The 18,804-nt window shown below is 39.2% G+C and overlaps 1 protein-coding gene across 4 annotated transcripts in view; it reads right to left on the minus strand.

Moving 5' to 3' along the window:
• Window positions 1–2,687: 2,687 nt before the first annotated feature.
• LOC134533743 (peroxisomal leader peptide-processing protease) overlaps window positions 2,688–18,804 on the minus strand; it is a 369,588-nt gene continuing 353,471 nt past the window's right edge. For all 4 annotated transcript variants that reach the window (XM_063371375.1, XM_063371384.1, XM_063371366.1 and 1 more), the window contains 5 exons: window positions 17,483–17,652; window positions 15,005–15,114; window positions 12,053–12,215; window positions 8,426–8,722; window positions 2,688–2,976 (listed from right to left, as the gene is read on the minus strand). In XM_063371375.1, the coding sequence (XP_063227445.1) occupies window positions 2,891–2,976; window positions 8,426–8,722; window positions 12,053–12,215; window positions 15,005–15,114; window positions 17,483–17,652 (826 nt within the window). In that variant the 3' untranslated portion in view covers window positions 2,688–2,890. The remainder of the gene's footprint in view (window positions 2,977–8,425; window positions 8,723–12,052; window positions 12,216–15,004; window positions 15,115–17,482; window positions 17,653–18,804) is intronic.

Here is an 18,804-nt window from a genome sequence, read left to right on the forward strand (position 1 = left end):
CATCGGAATGTGTGAGGCCATCTCCTTTCAGGTTTGTTTACATTTAAGTAGTTCCTGTTGTTGCTGGTGGGATGTGTCTTATTTCGTTGACCACTGTAGAGTGCTGAATCTCCTGGTTTGCTTTCACTACATTTTACATCCTGCAAAAGCTTGATTTTAATGGTGTCTGCGGTAATCTGAGTACCAGAATTCTCTAATGCCATTATCATTGGGTTTGTACTCGTCCGGTAGGCCTGCCAGCAACAACGTGCCAATCCATTCGTCTGAGATGTCAAATTTAATTTCCCGGAGCCGCTGTGCCGTAGATATAATTTGATTCACGTACTCTTCGACAGAACTGCAATTATCTAGCCGGGTGAGGATCAGTTGTCTGAGTAACCCTACCTTGCGAGTCAGTCCCGAGTCCTCGAACAAAGTTTGTATGGTGTCCCAAGCTTCTTTCGATGTACAGCATTTTTCAATGTGGTGGATTAGGTCCTTTTCCACCAGCAACGATATCTTCGCTAGTGCTTTACCGTCTTTTCGTTTTTCGTTTTCATCTGTGATACCCTCATTTACGACATCCCAGTGGTCATCCAGCTTTAAAAGGGCCCTCATGTGGAATTTCCAAGAACAGTAGTTCTCGCGCCCTTTTAATTTCTCAACGAAGTTCAATGCATTCGCCGCCATGATACTCAAGGTGCGGAAAAACAAACAAAACAAAATTAAAATATTCGCGTACGCGCACGAATGTCTCTGATTTCTTTTTCAATTACAGTTCCTGGGCCCATAACCTATGTTGGAAGAAACTAATTACATTGTAGCAAAGACACTTCGTTTATTTACTTCTTCACTTACAAAGATCACGCACATTATTTTACACACCGATGACTACAACTAAAAAAACAATGCAGGGCTGCAACTCCAATACATGAAATATCACTAATATAATAATTTACTTCCCAACAGTAATCCCTGAAACTACTTATCTTATTCTGACAATTATTTCATGAATAGGAAGCTACATTATGCCTGAGTGCTATAAGCTATTTTTTTTATTCTGATAAAGATGTATTTTCAGTAATAAATCACAATAAGAATAAACGAAGTCAGAAAAAAAAACTAGCCGTCTGGTTGATTTATTGGTATACCCTGCCTAAATGTTTTGATATAAAGAAATAAAATGAATACCCTAGCAAAAATGTTGAACTTTATTATCTTTGTAAAGAAGTCTGCCATACCATATAAGTACAATATTTCTGCCACAGTTACTGTTTTTTATGTTAACAAGTCAAAGAAATTTTACAAGATGGATTTTTAAAGTACACTCTTTGAATTTTTTAACCAATGTGGAGTGCTTTGGCAAGTATATTTATTACATAGACAATGTTTTTGATTTGTAAATTCATTTAGTGTTAGTTTCTAACTTTTATCTTATTAAAGTTTTATGTAATGTTATAGTTACTGTAACTGTGTACTAACTATAACATGCCTAAAAGAAAATCGCAACTATCACGAATGACATCTCAAATGAGAGCAGCAAGGTTACGCCGAACGGAAGAGTCTACTCCTGAAACTACACAGGCTTCAAATCATCTCACTTAAGGAGTTCCATTTAAAGAAAAACATGAGAGCCCTTAGCAAAAACACGGATAATGATTTCCCACAACTACTCAACCTTGGAGAAGGACCATTTTCTTTTCCAAACTTGAATGCTAACGGTGCTGAAATTGTACTAAATGAGACAACCAGGTCTAATAGTTTACATACAGCCTGCAGCATCTTATAGATGCAATATATCCTGAGCTTGAAAAATTACTCGATAGAGAAGAGACTTTTATTGGCTGTGTTCAAGGGCAATAATGTCGCCTAGGAACAACACGTCAATGAAGTCAACAATCTAATTCTACAAAAAATTTCCCTGCCAAATCAAAAACTGCAAATCGTTTGACACAGTTTGCAACATCGAGAACGCAGTCCACTATCCACAAGAATTTTTAAATTCACTGAATCCATCTGACCTGCCACCTCACAAACTTTTACTAAAAATCAGTACACCTAACGTGCTCCTAAGAAATTTAAGCCCACCAAATATGTGCAATAGCACAATGATACTAATGGAAGATTTAAAAGACAACTTGACTGTGGCGACCATCCTCACCGGCCCAGCAGCCGGCCAGTTGGCGCACATCCCGAGGATTACAACGATCCCTACAGACTTGCCGATATGTTTCAAACAGCTTCAGTTTCCTGTAAAAACTTCATTTGCGCTGACCATTAATTAGTCTCGGGGACAAACAATACCTTTGGTTGGCATTGATTTATAAAAAGTGTTTTTTTCCCATGGACAACTATTTGTTGGTTTGTCACGAGTTGGAACTCCAGAAAACCAACTTATTTTGCCACCAGGACATAAAATGATGGCTAAAATTGTGTACAGAGAAGCTGTAAACCAATAGTTGTAATAAATTGTTAAATAGACAGTTTGTTGTGGAAGGTTATATGGGAATGTGTAGATCTAATATAATTCAAATTTAACGTGGGTTACACCGTGGGGCTCTACTAGTACACTATAAAATGGTGTATGCAAGGTTCCATTCAAAATTTAATTTTTGTTATATAGGTCATTCTAAGCCAGATATGGTGGAAGCTGGTTTTTCTTTTTTCTTTCAGATAATTACAAAATATGTAAATTAAAAAAAGTCAGGTAAATTCAGGTAAATTTTATCACAGATTTGTTTGGCACCCTGAACACTGGAAAAGGCTTGCTGGAATGTCGAGCACAGGCAGCATGATGAACTGCTGTGACACCACGATAGCAGGACGGCCACTGGGAAGGTATGCTCCGTCTGGACACAGCTGCTTATCCAACACACGCTGCGGTGCGTGCGTCACACGGCACAACACGTCCTCACAGCCTGCTGCTGAGCTGTTGCAGCCTCCATGATCTCTGCACTTCTGGATCGTCACTCTCCAGCGTCCTCAGGCATTCAACATCTGAAACATTTGTAATCCTCACAATCATATAAATTTTGCAACTTATTTGCAATTACAAGTAAAAAAAAAAAGTAAGTATATTAAGTTATTACATATTTACTTGACAAGGGGATTGAGAAAGGAGGATGGGTGTCACCGTATGGTAAAACTCTACTCTAAGGCGAGACATCACCCACGTGGGGAATGAGTAGAGACCGGAAAAATTCGCGAATTCATTTCGCGATAAGCTAAAATACAAATAGTTATACCTCAGTGCTGCCTCTGCTATTGGCTCACAACTCACCTGGAAGACTCTGGGCCAATGAGAAACACTCAACCAAAGTTTTATCGAATCACAGGCTGCTATGTTGAGACGTCTCACAATACAGCAGCCAAATGAGTGGGTGACATTTGACAGAGTGTGCGTAGAACAATGGAGTTCATCCTGCAGGTCATTGAACACGCGAATTTTTTCCGGTCCCTAGGAATGAGACTCGGACCCTCCTTAGCGCAATTCCCATAAATTACCTTGACCCGGTCCGCTCTCAGCCTTGTGGGCTCTTAACAGCATCAATCATGCCTGAAGACAGCAGGGTGTTGCTATGGGGCCAAGAACGAACAAGTAAAATCATCAAAGCCTATATTAATTGCATGATACTTCTGCATGCGCTCATCACATGGTGAAATTACAATAGATAAAACGACGTATGCACGGCACAAATCAGTTTTGTTAGTTATGTTTGTTATTGGATTTTATTATTTTTACATCCCGATTGCAAGTCTTCATTATGTTTTTCAGCAACAGTTTGATTAGAGCCTTCAAGTATGTTTCATCTTTGGTTTTCATCATGTCTTTTACAGCTGTTTGGTTTTTAGGAAGGTTGTGTCATTGTCAAACAAGCAAGCCTTCATCATCCCAACATTTTTATTTTTATTGGATCATTACTTGAACAATTCAGTTGAGAAAGAAGGTAGGATTTGATGGGGAGACTTTGTGATGGCTGAGGCACACAGAAAAATAAGTTTTCAGTTATTTGTGATTTTATTAGCTGAGAGTTTTCATTATTAGTCCAGCTTAGCTAGGAGTTCCATCTTTTCTGCAATAGAGCTAGTGAGTTTGCGGCTGATATATCTGCTCTGGCATCGGCAGTTTCTCAAGAGGATGCTATCATCGTCAATGGCCTCCCTTTAACATTCCAGCCTTCATCAACAAGTGGTAATATTACCCTGATTCCAATATCCACCCTCCCCGCAAAACATTTCTCTTCAAAATAAGTACATTTTTGGCTCATTTATTATTTTTCATCAGTTTGAACAAATTTCCATCAGTGTGCATGTTACAATGATGTGGAGGACCTGCGAGTCCTCTGATCCTACAGCTGATCCTACTAAAATACTACAAATAAATGTGGGAGGTAAGCATATTTTGAATCTACCTCCACACACTCAACTGAGCTAAGCATATTTAATTTAAAATTTGAGTGGTTTATGTATGCATTTGATTTAGTGTTTCAGATATCAAGAAATCTTTTGACAGTTTAAAGTAATTATGATATGAAATCTTGGCAAATACAAAAAAAAAATTATGTTTAGTGATTTAGTGATTTTAAGTAAATCAGTGTTCTAGTGTACTGAATGTACAAAATGGAAGTACGTTCACTATGGTCACTTTAACTTGCTAAATTATCATATTCCTATTAAATGCATTTGCATATCGCCATACACACCATTTCTAATATATTATAATATGCACATATATTTAATTTTTTTTTTTATTCTAACCATGTTTCAGGACAGCAGACAGCTTATAATTTATAGACTGTGATTGGTCATTCCAATTCAAAGCCCTAACTTCAGCTTATGCGAAAACAACTTAATGAGATTATGATCATAAGAGGAATATTCAAACTTCTGATATACGTAACTGTTTATCTCCAGCTCCAAGAATGTTCCTTTGAATGTCAGTGAGGGAGTGAAATTTGCAAACCATCATGACTGTCAAGTAAAATCATTTGTAAAGCATTTATGACAGTTATCTGGACATTATTTTCGTAAGTTCTGAGAGGTTTGGATATTAGTTACTGTACAAATTTTTCACTGAATTAGTTAGGGAAGTTTAAAAACAGTAATTAGATACAGGTACCTCTTCCATTACTAAAAGTTTTTTTTTACAAACATGTTATGATCTGGGGAAAAAAAACTTACATTTTCAGTGTTGAAAGTGTTTGTACTCCTACTTTGCAACCACCCTTCATCCATGGGGTTGACTGAAGTGATGCATATGGCTTGCAACATTATTTGGTGGAAAATTTTCACAGTCCTCTGCATACTTGGACAGATATCACGGACATAAACAGATATCTGTTTTTTTGGTTGTTCACTTCCTGTGACATCACTTATGTATTTTACCCATGATTTGGTATTTATTTTTCTGTGAATTTTCATCGGCACATGGTCCGCCAGGTAAATTGCAAGCCGATCGTAGTAGTATGGTGTGATTCTCGCCCAAGGCATAAGCGTCGCAGGGATATATTTTTTTTTTGGGGGGGGGGGGGGGGGGGGAGACTCAGGGTGTCCACATTCTGGAAAATCAGGGAAAGTCAGGGAAAAGTCAGGGAAGTTGAAGTTGGTCAGGGAAAGTCAGGGAATTCACTTTAGATCATGGAAAAGTCATGGAGATTCCCCAATGATAGCAATTTGAGGGGGAATGTCATGCTCCAGTCTGCCATCACCCAGACTGTGAAAGTTTTTTTTTCAGGTCATGGTTTGAGACACAGTCGCACACAATGTAATGGTGTATGTAAGGTTTTGTTTGAATTTGAATTTTTCGTAATGCAGTTGAGTATGATTATTGTAATTTTATGAAAGTCTGCCCATGCAGTGGTAGGAACTTTACTGTGGTAACCTGTATATGCATGTATTTGTATCCTTGTCTTTCCCAGAAACTGTTAAATAATACAATGCAGACCTCTGCATGATAAAATTTTACGTTTTTGGGATGTCAACCAACAAAGAGTTTGCACATGTTATTGGAACAGTGTTTTCTTAGGACGTGCAACTGCTGTACATCTGTTGGCAGGATTCTCTGAAGGCCTTATGCTCCCTTTAGAAAACTTGTTACAAGTTTCGATGGATGGGACAAAGGTAATTCATAGTTTTTATAAGAAACTTGAAAGTAAACTGAAAGATGACAATCCAGATGGAAAATCTCTCCTTGATATTGGCACCTGTGGCTTACATACAGTTAATGGAGCTGTGAATACTGGTCATCAAACAGCTGGTTGGGATGTTAATTCCGTTCTGAGAGCCATGTATGGTCTTTTCAAAGACAGTCCAGCACGTCGAGCAAAGTACATAGACATTACACAGAATAAAGACTTTTCCTTTAAGTTTACTTCTGTGAGGTGGCTAGAAAATGGAGCTTGTGTTGAACGAGCATTGAAAATATATGACAATGTTCAGAAATTTCTTGAAGAAGAATCACTTCCAGGAAATGATAATTACAAATGTCTCAAAGAAGCTATGGCTGACCCTCTTCTGAAAGTCAGGATGACAGCTTTCAAAAGTCTAATATCAGAGTATGAACCTTTCTTGGTTCGGTTTCAAAGTCAGAAACCTTTGGTACCTTTCCTGTACACAGCACTTCAAGAACTTGTTAGGAATCTCCTAATGAGATTTATCAAGCAAGAAGTAATTGCTGAAGCCAGTACAGCATACAAACTGATGACTTTAGATTTGTCCGACAATGAAAATCTAATACCTATAGAGAAAGTTGATGTTGGATATGCTGCCAAAAAGATGCTTAAAGAAGTAAAGTGTTCTGACAAGAAGAAACATATGTTTAAAAATGAGTTTCAAAAATTTCTTGTCAGCATTGTAGAAAAGCTAAAATTGAAAAGCCCTCTGAAATCACATCTTGTACGAGGATTAACTTGCTTCGATCCAAAGGTTATTTTCTTCCAGTCAGGTTTGGGTTTGAAGAGAGTCGACACTGTTCTTGAAGAGTTACATGGTGCCAAAAAGATCTCGGAAAAGCTGGCTGATAGAGCCAAAAAGCAGTATGTTACTCTGACTGCAGAAGCTCAACGGGAGACATGGAAAAAGAGTTTCACAGATTTTGCCACTCACAACAATGATACTCTTGGACTAGATGAATTTTTTCATTCACTTATTGGCAATGACAAGAGGTTTGAGGATTTGTGGCAAGTCATCAAACTCTGTTTCATCTTGTCACATGGGAATGCTTCCGTGGAAAGTGGCTTCTCAATAAACAAGTCTCTCCTTGTTGAAAATTTATTGGAAGAATCTCTAGTGGCTCAACGTATTATTTGTGATGCTGTGAAGAATATGGGTCGAACACAAGCGGTGACCATTACAAGAAGCATTCTTGTTTCTGTGCGAGCTTCAAGGCGAAGATACCAAGCATGTTTGGAAAATAAAAATGAGTTGAATGCAGAAGAAGAGAAACAACGGCAAGGAAAAAGGAAAATTGAGCAACAGCTTAGGGAGCTAGAAGAAAAGAAGAAAATCATGAAAGAAGACATCGAAATTGAACGCAAGAAAAAACTTCTTCAGAATATGAAAAATAACCAGAAGCTATCATTAATGTATCAAGTTCCTTAAATCAGTGTTTTAAAGACTAAAAACTACATACTAATTAATGACTATTGCTTATTCCATTTAAAATTAGTGTGCAATATCATTCTAACTACATACTATATTTAGTTTCATTGTTACTGTGTTTTGTTGCATTTTTATTGATTTAGTTGTTGCTTTCTAGCCTTTGTATTGATTTTTTTCAATTTTATAAATAAAAATAAAAATTAAACTAAAAAAGAAATAAAGCAGAGAGAGAACTAGGCCAGCTATGGGGATGGTGGAGGCTGGATTTTCTTTATTTCGTGCAAAAATGGTGAAATAGGCAAGTTTCAAAAAAATCAATTGGTCAGGGAAATTTGAAATTTTGGTCAGGGAAAAGTCAGGGAAATTTTATTGCAGATTTGTGTGGACACCCTGGGGACTGCAATTGATTTAGTTGTTGAGGAATATCCATCCCCTGGGGGAAAAAAAAAAAAAAAGCAGGGGGGTCCGGGGGTCCTCCCCCGAGAAAATTTGGGGTTTGAAGGTTCAAAAAGGTGGTTTTTAGGCATTTTTCTTTCCTAAATATTCTAATTATAGTTGGTTGCAATATATAATTTATTTTTTATAAGAAATATTTTCAGAGAACAAATTTGTAAAACACAGTGCTCACATTACCACGATTGAACTAAATGCACCATGCGCAACATATTTCAGAAATAATATTTTTAATATAACTACGAAACTAAATATATTATTGGAGGGGACGAAATTGAAGACTTTTATTATCGGGGGGGACGTGTCCCCCCCGGTTGCAACGCCCATGCCCAAGGTGAAATGAACCTGCGGCGTACGCTCCCGGTCTCTAGCGACATGCGTCGGGCGTGCTCACCTCCCGTGGCGGCGAACTGGGCCAGGGGTGCAGCGAGCACGGTGGAGGGGACGGCCAGGTTCACGTGCGGGTAGACGGCGCCCGTGCCGTGGTCCTTGATGTTGCACACCACCACGGCCAGCAGCCGGTCGGACCGCGCCAGCACGGCGCCGCCGCTCGCCCCCGACTGCACGCAGCACGTGGTCTGCAGGAACGAGGGGCCGGGCCCTTGCACGCGGGCCACCACTCCCTGCGTCACCGTCGGCAGCACCCCATCCTCCGAGAAGATGGGGAACCCCGCTGCCAGCACTTCTTCCCCTGCGGGCCACACACACGCTCTGCCTGAAGTGGCTTGGCTTCTGGGTTGTAGCCGTGTCCTCGGTGAATAAGTCACCGATGTTTCGGTCGACATTGCAGTCGCCATCATCAGGGAGCAGTTACCTACTGGTTGTAGCAGTGTCCTTGGCAAATAAGTCACCGACGTTTCTGTCGACATTGCAGTCGCCATCATCAGGGAGCAGTTACCAACTGAAGGTAAGTACAGTAGGTAACTGCTCCCTGATGATGGCGACTGCAATGTCGACCGAAACGTCGGTGAATTATTTGCCAAGGACACGGCTACAACCATCATCAGGGAGCAGTTACCTACTAGTAGGTACAGTAGGTAACTGCTCTCTGATGATGGCGACTGCAATGTCGACAGAAACGTCGGTGAATCATTTGCCGAGGACACGGCTACAACCCAGAAGCCAAGCTACTTCAGACAATGGCCGGAAAAAAACCTGCAAACATTAGTAAGTACCAGACCTTACTTTTCAGAAGTTGTAGTGTATGTCCTGAGTTTTTATATCAGTGGCATATATGATGGATTCGTAAGACCTGGGGGTATGAAGCATTTTTAATATTTTTTTGGAAGACAAATGAAGTCGTGTAAGTAGCCATAAAAAAGTTCCAGTTCGGAAGAATGTAGGTATGTAAGAAACACTATATAAAAAATATTTTAGTGTTGGACCACTTCTATGTAATAATGACTTTTAAGTCATTTTCTTGAAAGAAAAACACCTTACTACACTATAATTTTTCCTTTCCCTAAGAGCTGGGAAGGGGGAGGGGGGGGGGGCTTGCCCCGGGCATGAGGGCCCTTGATGACCGCTGAATGCGTGGGCTCTCATCCCATTTTGATTATTTTTATCATCATTACTATTATTTATAGGCTATTTCTGAAATTTTTGCACAATTCCTCTCTTGCATCTTTTATTCTGTCACAAACCATCAACAGACATTTCATTATGATGGGTATAAAAAGTTGTTCAAGATATGGTAATTATTGTAATTTGCACAACATTTTACACCTACTATATTACACTTAGTGAAGTTATAAATGATAATAAACAAATACATATGAGGTATTGTGTTAGAATTTCATAAAGAGCCTTTAAATAAAGAAGTGACTAGAAAATTATAAAAAAAATTGGTTGTCTGTAAAGTCGGTTTACGGACGATAGTTTAACGTGACAACGTCATGACAAAATATTGATAAAATGATTGATCCAGAAGAAAAGGATATATCATATTCGGCTTGAGACTGAGCCATAATAGGTTTTTGCAACCAAACCATTTAGGCATTAAAAACATTATATTCTTTGAGGAAGAAATTTTTTTAAATTTTTTCTATCTTTTGTATGATAAAATCTACCTCTGCATACTTTTATGAATAAAATTGAATCATTTTTATTGAATTATCACTATTTTGTATGGATACATATAAGGAGTGAAATGAAATCTACACTTTAATTAATAAATTTACTTTTATTTGTATTCATTAATTCAAATATATTTATTACTTTTGAAGTGTCGTGCGCACCGTATTTATTTTTACAAGTACAAAAAAAAAAATTTGCCGCCGGGATTTGAACTGACATCCTTCCAATTCAAAATCCGCGATGTTAACCGCGTGGTCACGAGGCCATACTTGAAAAATTCAAGTTTCAGATATTATTTATATATATATATTTATAAAAATTTTGTTCACGGTAGGGGAATAATATTATTTCATTTTAATAAAATGATTTTATAACAAATACGCATCCCAAATACACCAAACATATTTATAATGTGTTACAATATTTTTTAAAACATTGTGCAAAAGATCCCGGGTGAAATTTGAATTATTATGTGTAACTGTAAAACAGCATTGTTGGTTCAAAACGTATTTGAATATTCAATATTACTTTTAAATAACCGTATTGATTGTGCTGAAAATCGGTGGACGATCGTTAAATTACATAATATTAATAATTCAAACGACGAAAATATGATTGAAAAGTCAAATCAATGGTTGTTCCAATCGAGTGGAAGAGAGATGCCACGCATGCATACAATGAGCAAACAGGACACATTAGTAGTGGGACATCCGTAGTGGGACAATTTTTCGTGTGTCCAGCCAGCGTTCATCAATTTATTAGACGTTGTCACGTCAAAAAAAAAAATCAACATTGCCTTAAGCTATTCAGGAAAAGTAGATCATTAACATCAAGTTTCATTGAAACAAATAGAATGTTTACATTGATCAGCCAATAAAATCTGTTTACTTAACACAAATCTGCACATGATCACAGTAAAATATGATGTTACAATTATATATTTATTTTTATAACAATATAGTATTTTCAGGTATCACAAGTAGTTTAGTTCTTATATAATTTTATTTTAACATGTAGAAGAGGGATACAAGCAGTAGATCTTAAGTAGTGCTTTAAATTTGTTCATTTACACTTAATCTCTTATTATTTTTAGCATTGTTCATACAGAGAGAGAGACCAAAACTATGTTAAAAAACAATATAAACATTACAACTTGTATAGAGTATATTTATGTTTGTACAGATGTCTGAAATTCTCACAACCAACTGTAGCAAATGATCAATAATCTCACTTAATCAAAGTTTCTAGTTACTAAAAATAACACACAATTGCTCCGAGACTGTGAAGTGTGAATGGTAATGCACGTTAAAACTTACAGCTTACATGCCAAGCATAAAACATATGTATTATATAAGCATAAAAACTGTAGTATCAGGTCATAGAGGATTTCCCCCCACCTGCACAACGGCCCTGAAAGACACCTGCCGGCATCCCCTCGTACTGTGATCAGCAGGAAGTGGAACCCTCGCAAGCCGTGGCCTGGAGTCTTTGAAGGACGGGTCCAGAATAACCATCATATCTTTTTTTTCATGAGTAATTTTTTTTGTCATTAAATTTTAATAGAAAATAGATTGTCACTCTTAAATCTAGGGAATTTTAGTCTATATTAGAAATTAAACGTGTACACATAGAAAATTAAAGTTATTATATTGAGTGAGAAAATAATACTGAACATTTTGTGGTTTGGTGTTTATTTGGTTGTTTTTTAATACTTTGTTCTTATGTCAATTGTTTGATGATTTTATCAAAACACGTCATAAAACATATGTTTATTAAATACATGAAACATGCATGTCAAGTTTGTAGGAGGGACACGCTTACAGTAACACCTGTGCACACCCCCATTAAATGTAGACAATGTACACAGTTCCTGCCGCTTGTTCGCACGAGGTACACTAAGATTGCAGTAAAGCATGCCGTCTCGGCTGGGTCGCTGCACACCGACCTACGACGGGTGCTCCCTCGGCCAGCTGCAGCTGCTGCAGGCCCGCCACCCGCCCCACCGACAGCACAGCCACGTCATAGGCAGCGCCGTCCCTGGTGCGGTGCAGGAGCCGCGCCGTCAGCCGGCGAGCCTTCCACTGCACGCTCACCGGGCTCTTGTCCACCTGCGGGACTCCCTCCCTCTTACTCAACGTCAGTTAGTCTTTCAGTACTCGCCAGTGATGTATACAGGGCCGCAACTAGGGGGGGGCAAGCGGGGCATACGCCCCGGGCGCAAAGCTGTGGGGGCGCCGAAATCGCTTGCATTGTAATTCCTACTACAACTGGTAACTGGTAAAATGTTTTTTAAATTGCATGCCAGGAATGTCTAATCTGATTTACAATATAACGTCTCAACATATTTATTTTAAAATACTCTGAGAAGTTCATTATTAACATAAAAAATTGTAAAGGGATAAGTTAGAAAGTTTTAATGTGTCCTCTATACGAATACAGTACAATGTTGTCAGAGAGGGTGTTACCACTGGCTGTGAGGAAGAGCATCCTCTATTTGCTATAATGATATCATAAAAATCTTTGCTGCAAAAAGGTCTCGCAAGTTGAATTTGAATCTTTAAAAAACATTTATGATGACAATTTAATGAACAAGTCTAGTGATTATACTGACTACTTTATGGACATAGTAGGTTCATGCATGGAAGGTACAGTAGCACAGAAACTGTTACATGAAGGTATGAAAATGCTTAAATAGCACCATTTTTCCGTAGGAGGGCCCCCGGACCCCCCGCTTTATTGGTGTGGTATGTGCAAAAAAAGAGAAGGGGGGGGGGGGCGCATGAATCCATTCATGCCCCGGGTGCCAGAGACTCTAGTTGCGGCCCGGGATGTATAAACATATTATCTCGATAATGAGCAAATTCATGTGTTTTCATGTTGCAGATACACATATAATAAGAAATTTGAACACAAAAATAAATAATGCTGAGGTGATAAATATAAGAATAGTATTCAGTTTTTTGGAAAGCAGATAAATCTTTTTTTACTTTTTTTAAAAACTAACTATAATTTTGTTTAACAAGGTGGTACTATCGATTTCTCAGGGCTAGCCGAACAACAGGAATATCGAAAATGTCGCATGTAAAAGCTGCAACGCTGAACCTGTGACATTTTCCCCAGACCATAACTATCATCGGCTGGGTTTTTGAGGTTATGCTTATTTAGGTGCGTTGAAGGTAAAATTTTAGTGTTCACCAGATTTGCATAAATAAGTGTTTATTACACAATGGAAATTTCACAGGTAAAAAGTGCATGCATAAACTGCTATAGCCATGAGCCAAAGTCATAAATATGGCAGAACCAAGTGTGGCAACATGCCTACATATATTAACTTTTGCGAACACCTATATTACTAAGCCTATTGGTAAACTTTATGGTAGGTAAACTATCCTGGAATACACTTTGTAAACTTGAATAGTCATAACAAGATATAATAAAAACTTTAAAAATAGGTAGGCCTACCTATACTTTATTAGACAGGAAAATTGTGTTGGAACAAACATGGCATCAAAGATACCTATTTAATATTTTGTTGGTTCTCTAAAGCATTATGTACGTGGTGCTATCCTTGAAGTATTTTTCAAACTAAAAGTTATAGACCAATTGATACATTGAAACAAAATTAAGCTGAAACATTTTAAAATATATTATAACACTAAGTATATTATGTATGTATAGTTTGTGTTTGCTTAAATTACATAAATCAGTGGGTAAATATATTTTCACAAAATTATTTTATTATATTATATATAAATTATAATATAAGTAGGCTAACAATATGTTGTGTCTCTACAGTATGATGAACACTGCACTGTCTACATTTAAATGTTAACTAAGGGTTGTAATTGTATTGACAGCATTTTAAGGTATTTTTTAAATTGTCATATCTTTTTATGACTAAATTATAACATAAAGAATTAAAGTATAGATGTACTATTATAAAGTTTACTTTGGCACACCAATACGCTTAGTACATCCCCCAGTGTTCACGAAAGTGTGTATGTGTGTGTGTGTGTATATAACTGTAAACGTAATCTGTAAAAATTGCCTAACTTGTAAGATTTTTTATTCAAGCATACACATTCATCTCATGTAAAAAAAAAATCAACAGTAAATGTTTCCAATCTCATTACATTTTTAAACAAATATACAAAAAAAACTCGTTTCCATTATGAAGTTGTTAGTGCCTTTGTTCACTGTGCTTGTTGAATAGTAAATAGTGCTTGTTCTCATCTTGTACACAGTCTTTCCTCCTCGTTTCATTGCCCGCATGTTTTGTTTCATGGGTTTTTCAATTTATACTTTACTTTATGAGGAGCTGACTCAATTGCACAAACGAGACAAATGCTGAATCCGTGTATGTGACTAGAGCTGTAACTGAGCAAGTGGCATTATTTTTCAGGTTGTAGAAATATCATTTTGATGTAAATGGCTGATGAAATCTTAAATAAATGAAGGAGATTGGAGCACAAATTATGGCTAAAGGTATTTAAAAATCAAACCTCTTGTTTGGCGTGTTCCTTGGATGAGCCTTCTTGGCTGACTACCCTATTGTGACGAAAGCTGAGGGCTAACTGACTTGCCCTAATTCAGAAATCTGGAACTCGCCCCTTCTGCAGCCTTGAAATGGACTAGAGCAGCAAATGGGACCGCACTACTGGCCACTGTGTGTTGTGTGGTGCGATAGGGCTTTTTTCCATAGTGCCGTGTCACTGCTTCACAACTTTCCAGTCTACTTCAAAACAATTTCAATCAAAAATTGTAGTACGTACTACTGAGCTGGTGTCTTATGGCAGGCTTGGATGTCAAAATACGTTCCTTCGCACTTGTGGAGGAACTCGCACGAGTTCACCGCGGTGAATGATGGCAACGCTGCGCGCAGCGACCTGGCGCTCACCTGACTGATGACGTGGGAGCAGGTGACGATGGTGCCTTTGCTTTTGTCCACCACGACACCAGAGCCCCAGCCGGAGCCACACCGGACCAACACCACGGCATCGTCCAATCCTGCGCAGGAACACACACACGTTCAACCAGTGGCGGATCCAAGGGGGGGCACCAGGGGGCAAGTGCCCCCCCCCCCCCCCCCCGAAAAACCAGTTGTCTGCTACATTAATACTGCCGACATAAATGATTGTTTCTGAAACCAATAAAATATTTCAATATAATTAATGAATTTCTTGTAGAATCATAAAAATCTGGTGGTTAGATGTTATGTGCATTGCGAGTAGATTAAATACAAATTTAGTAATTTTAAGACATTTTTTCTCTGGCTACTCTGAAATCCTAGAGTGCCCCCTCCGAGGTGAACCTCTGGATCCGCCACTGCGTTCAACTGACCGCTGGCTCACTAACACCACACCTTGACCAGACAAGTGTGCAAGCAACTGTTAGGCTGCGCAAGGTCAACATAATCCACTTGAAAAGTAAAATCATAGAAACTTTGTACTGCAGGGAAAAAAAATATGATAGGTATTAACCCAAAAAAAATATATATATAAGAAAAACATGTAATGAATACCAAAGATCATTTTCACCCATCAAATAATAAAAACCAGTCACAATAAGCTCTGATGTATTAACTTATATCATTAAAATTATCACAGTACTGCCATCTGCGCAGATTGTGTACAATGTTATCTATAACGTTTATGTGCCATTCTGTTCACTACATCCACAACATTCAACACTGTGTACATCAGGCAGTGAGTAGAGAATTAATGGCAAAGGATTTGTAGTTATTCATGATGGTGCTGGAATTCTAAGTAGCCTAATAATTATTATAAAAGTTGTACTTATTGCACATAACTAACAGTTAAAAATGTATAGCGGATAGCAATAATATCAAAACAATTAAATACACCACATGTATAAAACCAAAATCAGAAAACCATCTGAAAACTCCATTACCACCAAGAAGTGTATTATGGTTGGAGAAACTTGCACGAGCTGTATGTAATCAGATATGTATGCAATCAAATGTGTCAATTATGTATTCTCATGAAGTTGAATACAATGCGTTCATTGATTTTGTTTTATTGAAATAATGAGTATGCTAGAATTGTTACTATGAATAAGGCTCCAATAAGTAACAACTTGGGTACCTACACGTAATTGTAGTTATTAGTTTGACTTCAAAAATGATACATGTGAGCATAGGGGTGCAACAACTAAATTTCCAAAGGGGGGGCAATATACCTTTTTATAAATAATCATTGATCCCCCCTATTGAAGCGGGGGGTCCGGGGGTCCTCCCTCGGGAAAATTTGTAGTTCAAGGTGGAAAATGGTGCTATTTAAGCAGTTTTATTATCTAAAAATTGATTACACAGCTAACCTGGAAATAATATATCCGACTTGTACAGCACTTTCTTTGCCCCCGTTTGCCACCACTTCAAGGTTTCAGAGGGGGGTCAAAATACCCTTGCCGCCCCCCCCCCCCCCCCTGTTGTTGCGCCCCTGTAGTGAGCATGCAATCTGCTACGTGAACACTTGAAACTTAGTTACGCGGTACATTTTGGTAGGGAATCCTTCTTTTCACAGACGAGAGAGCCAAACGTCCGATCGTGCATCTTCTGTTTTTTTTTTGTTCATTGTAAATATATATGGCGGTGTTGATAAAATGATACTAATGGTCAATTGGGTTAGGTTGGCTACATTATAAATAGCCTACTTTAAAACATTGTGGACGGTTGATTTGGTTAGTATAGCTAAATAAAAGATACGGGGGAAAAAAAGCATGAACTTCGGGGAACTTCTGGTTTTAGCTCTCTCTCGTCTGTGAAAAGAAGGCTCCCCCATGTAGGTTATGGGGGAAGCCTACAACTCACGTAGTTTCGGTTCCTTGCAAGAATTTCCTAAGATTTCCGAAGTTTTTGCATTTTGGTATCAACGCCACTTCAGCAGCTAAATCAGAAGTTTCCAATGAAAAACAAGCATGTTGTGACTGACCTAACATAACCTAACCGTTTGATTTTTTTTTAATTTCATTATTTATATTTATTTTTTTATTTTTTTCCTAACCTAACAAAAACTAAGTGTATTTTGGAGGGGTCAGGGTTAGGGAGGGACCTAAGTGCGTCTCAGGCCGAAGCCTATACACCTAGTCATGCTGGGATCAGCCATGCAGGGAGAGGGTCGCATGCATCGTGTGCTAGGAGGGGATTGGCCAGCCATGGCAGCGATTGGCGCCATGACTAACTCCCCTCACTCTTAAATCTAGACTATAACTAGAGATAGGTTGGGCCCAGGTAAAACCTGCATCTAGGTTTAATTTCAATTTTTTTTTTAGAGGAATCCGAAGTTTGCACGAACGTGGTAGGAAACCGAAACCACGTGAGTTGTAGGCTCCCCCGTGTCGGCACGGCGTGACTCACCCAGCGGGGCGGTGACGCGGCCCGGGACGGGCCCGGGGGTTCGGCCCCTCAGCGCCTGGTCGAGCACGGGCGCCAGCAGCACCCCGAGGGTGAAGCCCACCCACTCGCCACGCCACCACGCCAGCGAGCAGGCCACCACGCCCACCAGCCTCCTGTCGCCCTCCGCGGCGCTGCTCGACACGCCGACCACACATTCCCTGCACTCGCCGGTCCCGCGCGACACCCAGCCAGTAGCGGATCCAGGATTTTGGTTTGGGAGGGGCTTGACCCAGCTGAGGCTAGGCTTTACCAAGGCAAACACTAAAACAATAGTGGACCCAGATGCTTTTGGAGGGGGCTTGAGCCCCTTAGCCCCCCCTCTGGATCCGCTACTGCACCCAGCCCTCCCCACTCGGACACCGCCTTCACAATACATCTTTATATATATATGTGGCCTACAGCTCTACGCCAACGGCCAAAAGGGTCATCTTGTTTCAGTTCGCATATAATGCGGAATTCGGTATCAAATATCAGCATGTATACGTGATTCTGTATCAAGTATCAACATGTAAATGTTTACAACCCATGCCTTTACCAGGGACTCGAACCCAGGACCCTTCACACCCAGTGGCGTAGCCAGGATTTGTGTATGGGGGGTGTTAAGAAGCATGCCCCCCTTCCCCCCCCCCTCCTGTATTAAAGCGGGGTGGCCCGGGGGTCCTCCCCTGGGAAAATTAGGATTTTAAGGTGTAAAATAGTGGTGCTATTTTAGCAGTTTTCGGTTCTTAAATTTAAATATTGTAAATGGTAAACATTTTATTAATTTTAATATGAAATTTTTTTGAGTGATGAATAAGAAATTAATTAAATATTTGGTGCTAGGGGGGGGGGGATTTAACCCCTAACCCCCCCCCCCCCCCCCCGGCTACACCCCTGTAATGTGTGGCCTACAGCTCTACGCCAACGGCCAAAGGGTCATATTGTTCCAGTTCGCATATCATGTGCAATTCGCTATCAAATATCAGCATGTATACGTGATTCGGTATCAAATATCAACATGTATATGTTACACCCCATGCCTTACCCGGGACTCGAACCCAGGACCCCTCGCACCGTAAGCCGGTGTGCATCCGACTACGCTACGGAGGTCGGCGTTCACAATACTGACCGTATCTGGATGCTAATCACACGTAGTTTCAGCACTCGCCGCTACAGCAGCTACGTCGGCTATTTGCACAACAATTTTTTTTATTTAAACCATATAAGGAAACTGCTCCGATAAAAGCGAAAAAAAAACAACTAAAACCCCGGCTTTGGACCTTTTCGACAAGGAATCTTACTAA

The sequence above is a fragment of the Bacillus rossius genome, chromosome 1, assembly GCF_032445375.1.
Source record: "Bacillus rossius redtenbacheri isolate Brsri chromosome 1, Brsri_v3, whole genome shotgun sequence".
Taxonomy (NCBI): Eukaryota; Metazoa; Arthropoda; class Insecta; order Phasmatodea; family Bacillidae; genus Bacillus; species Bacillus rossius.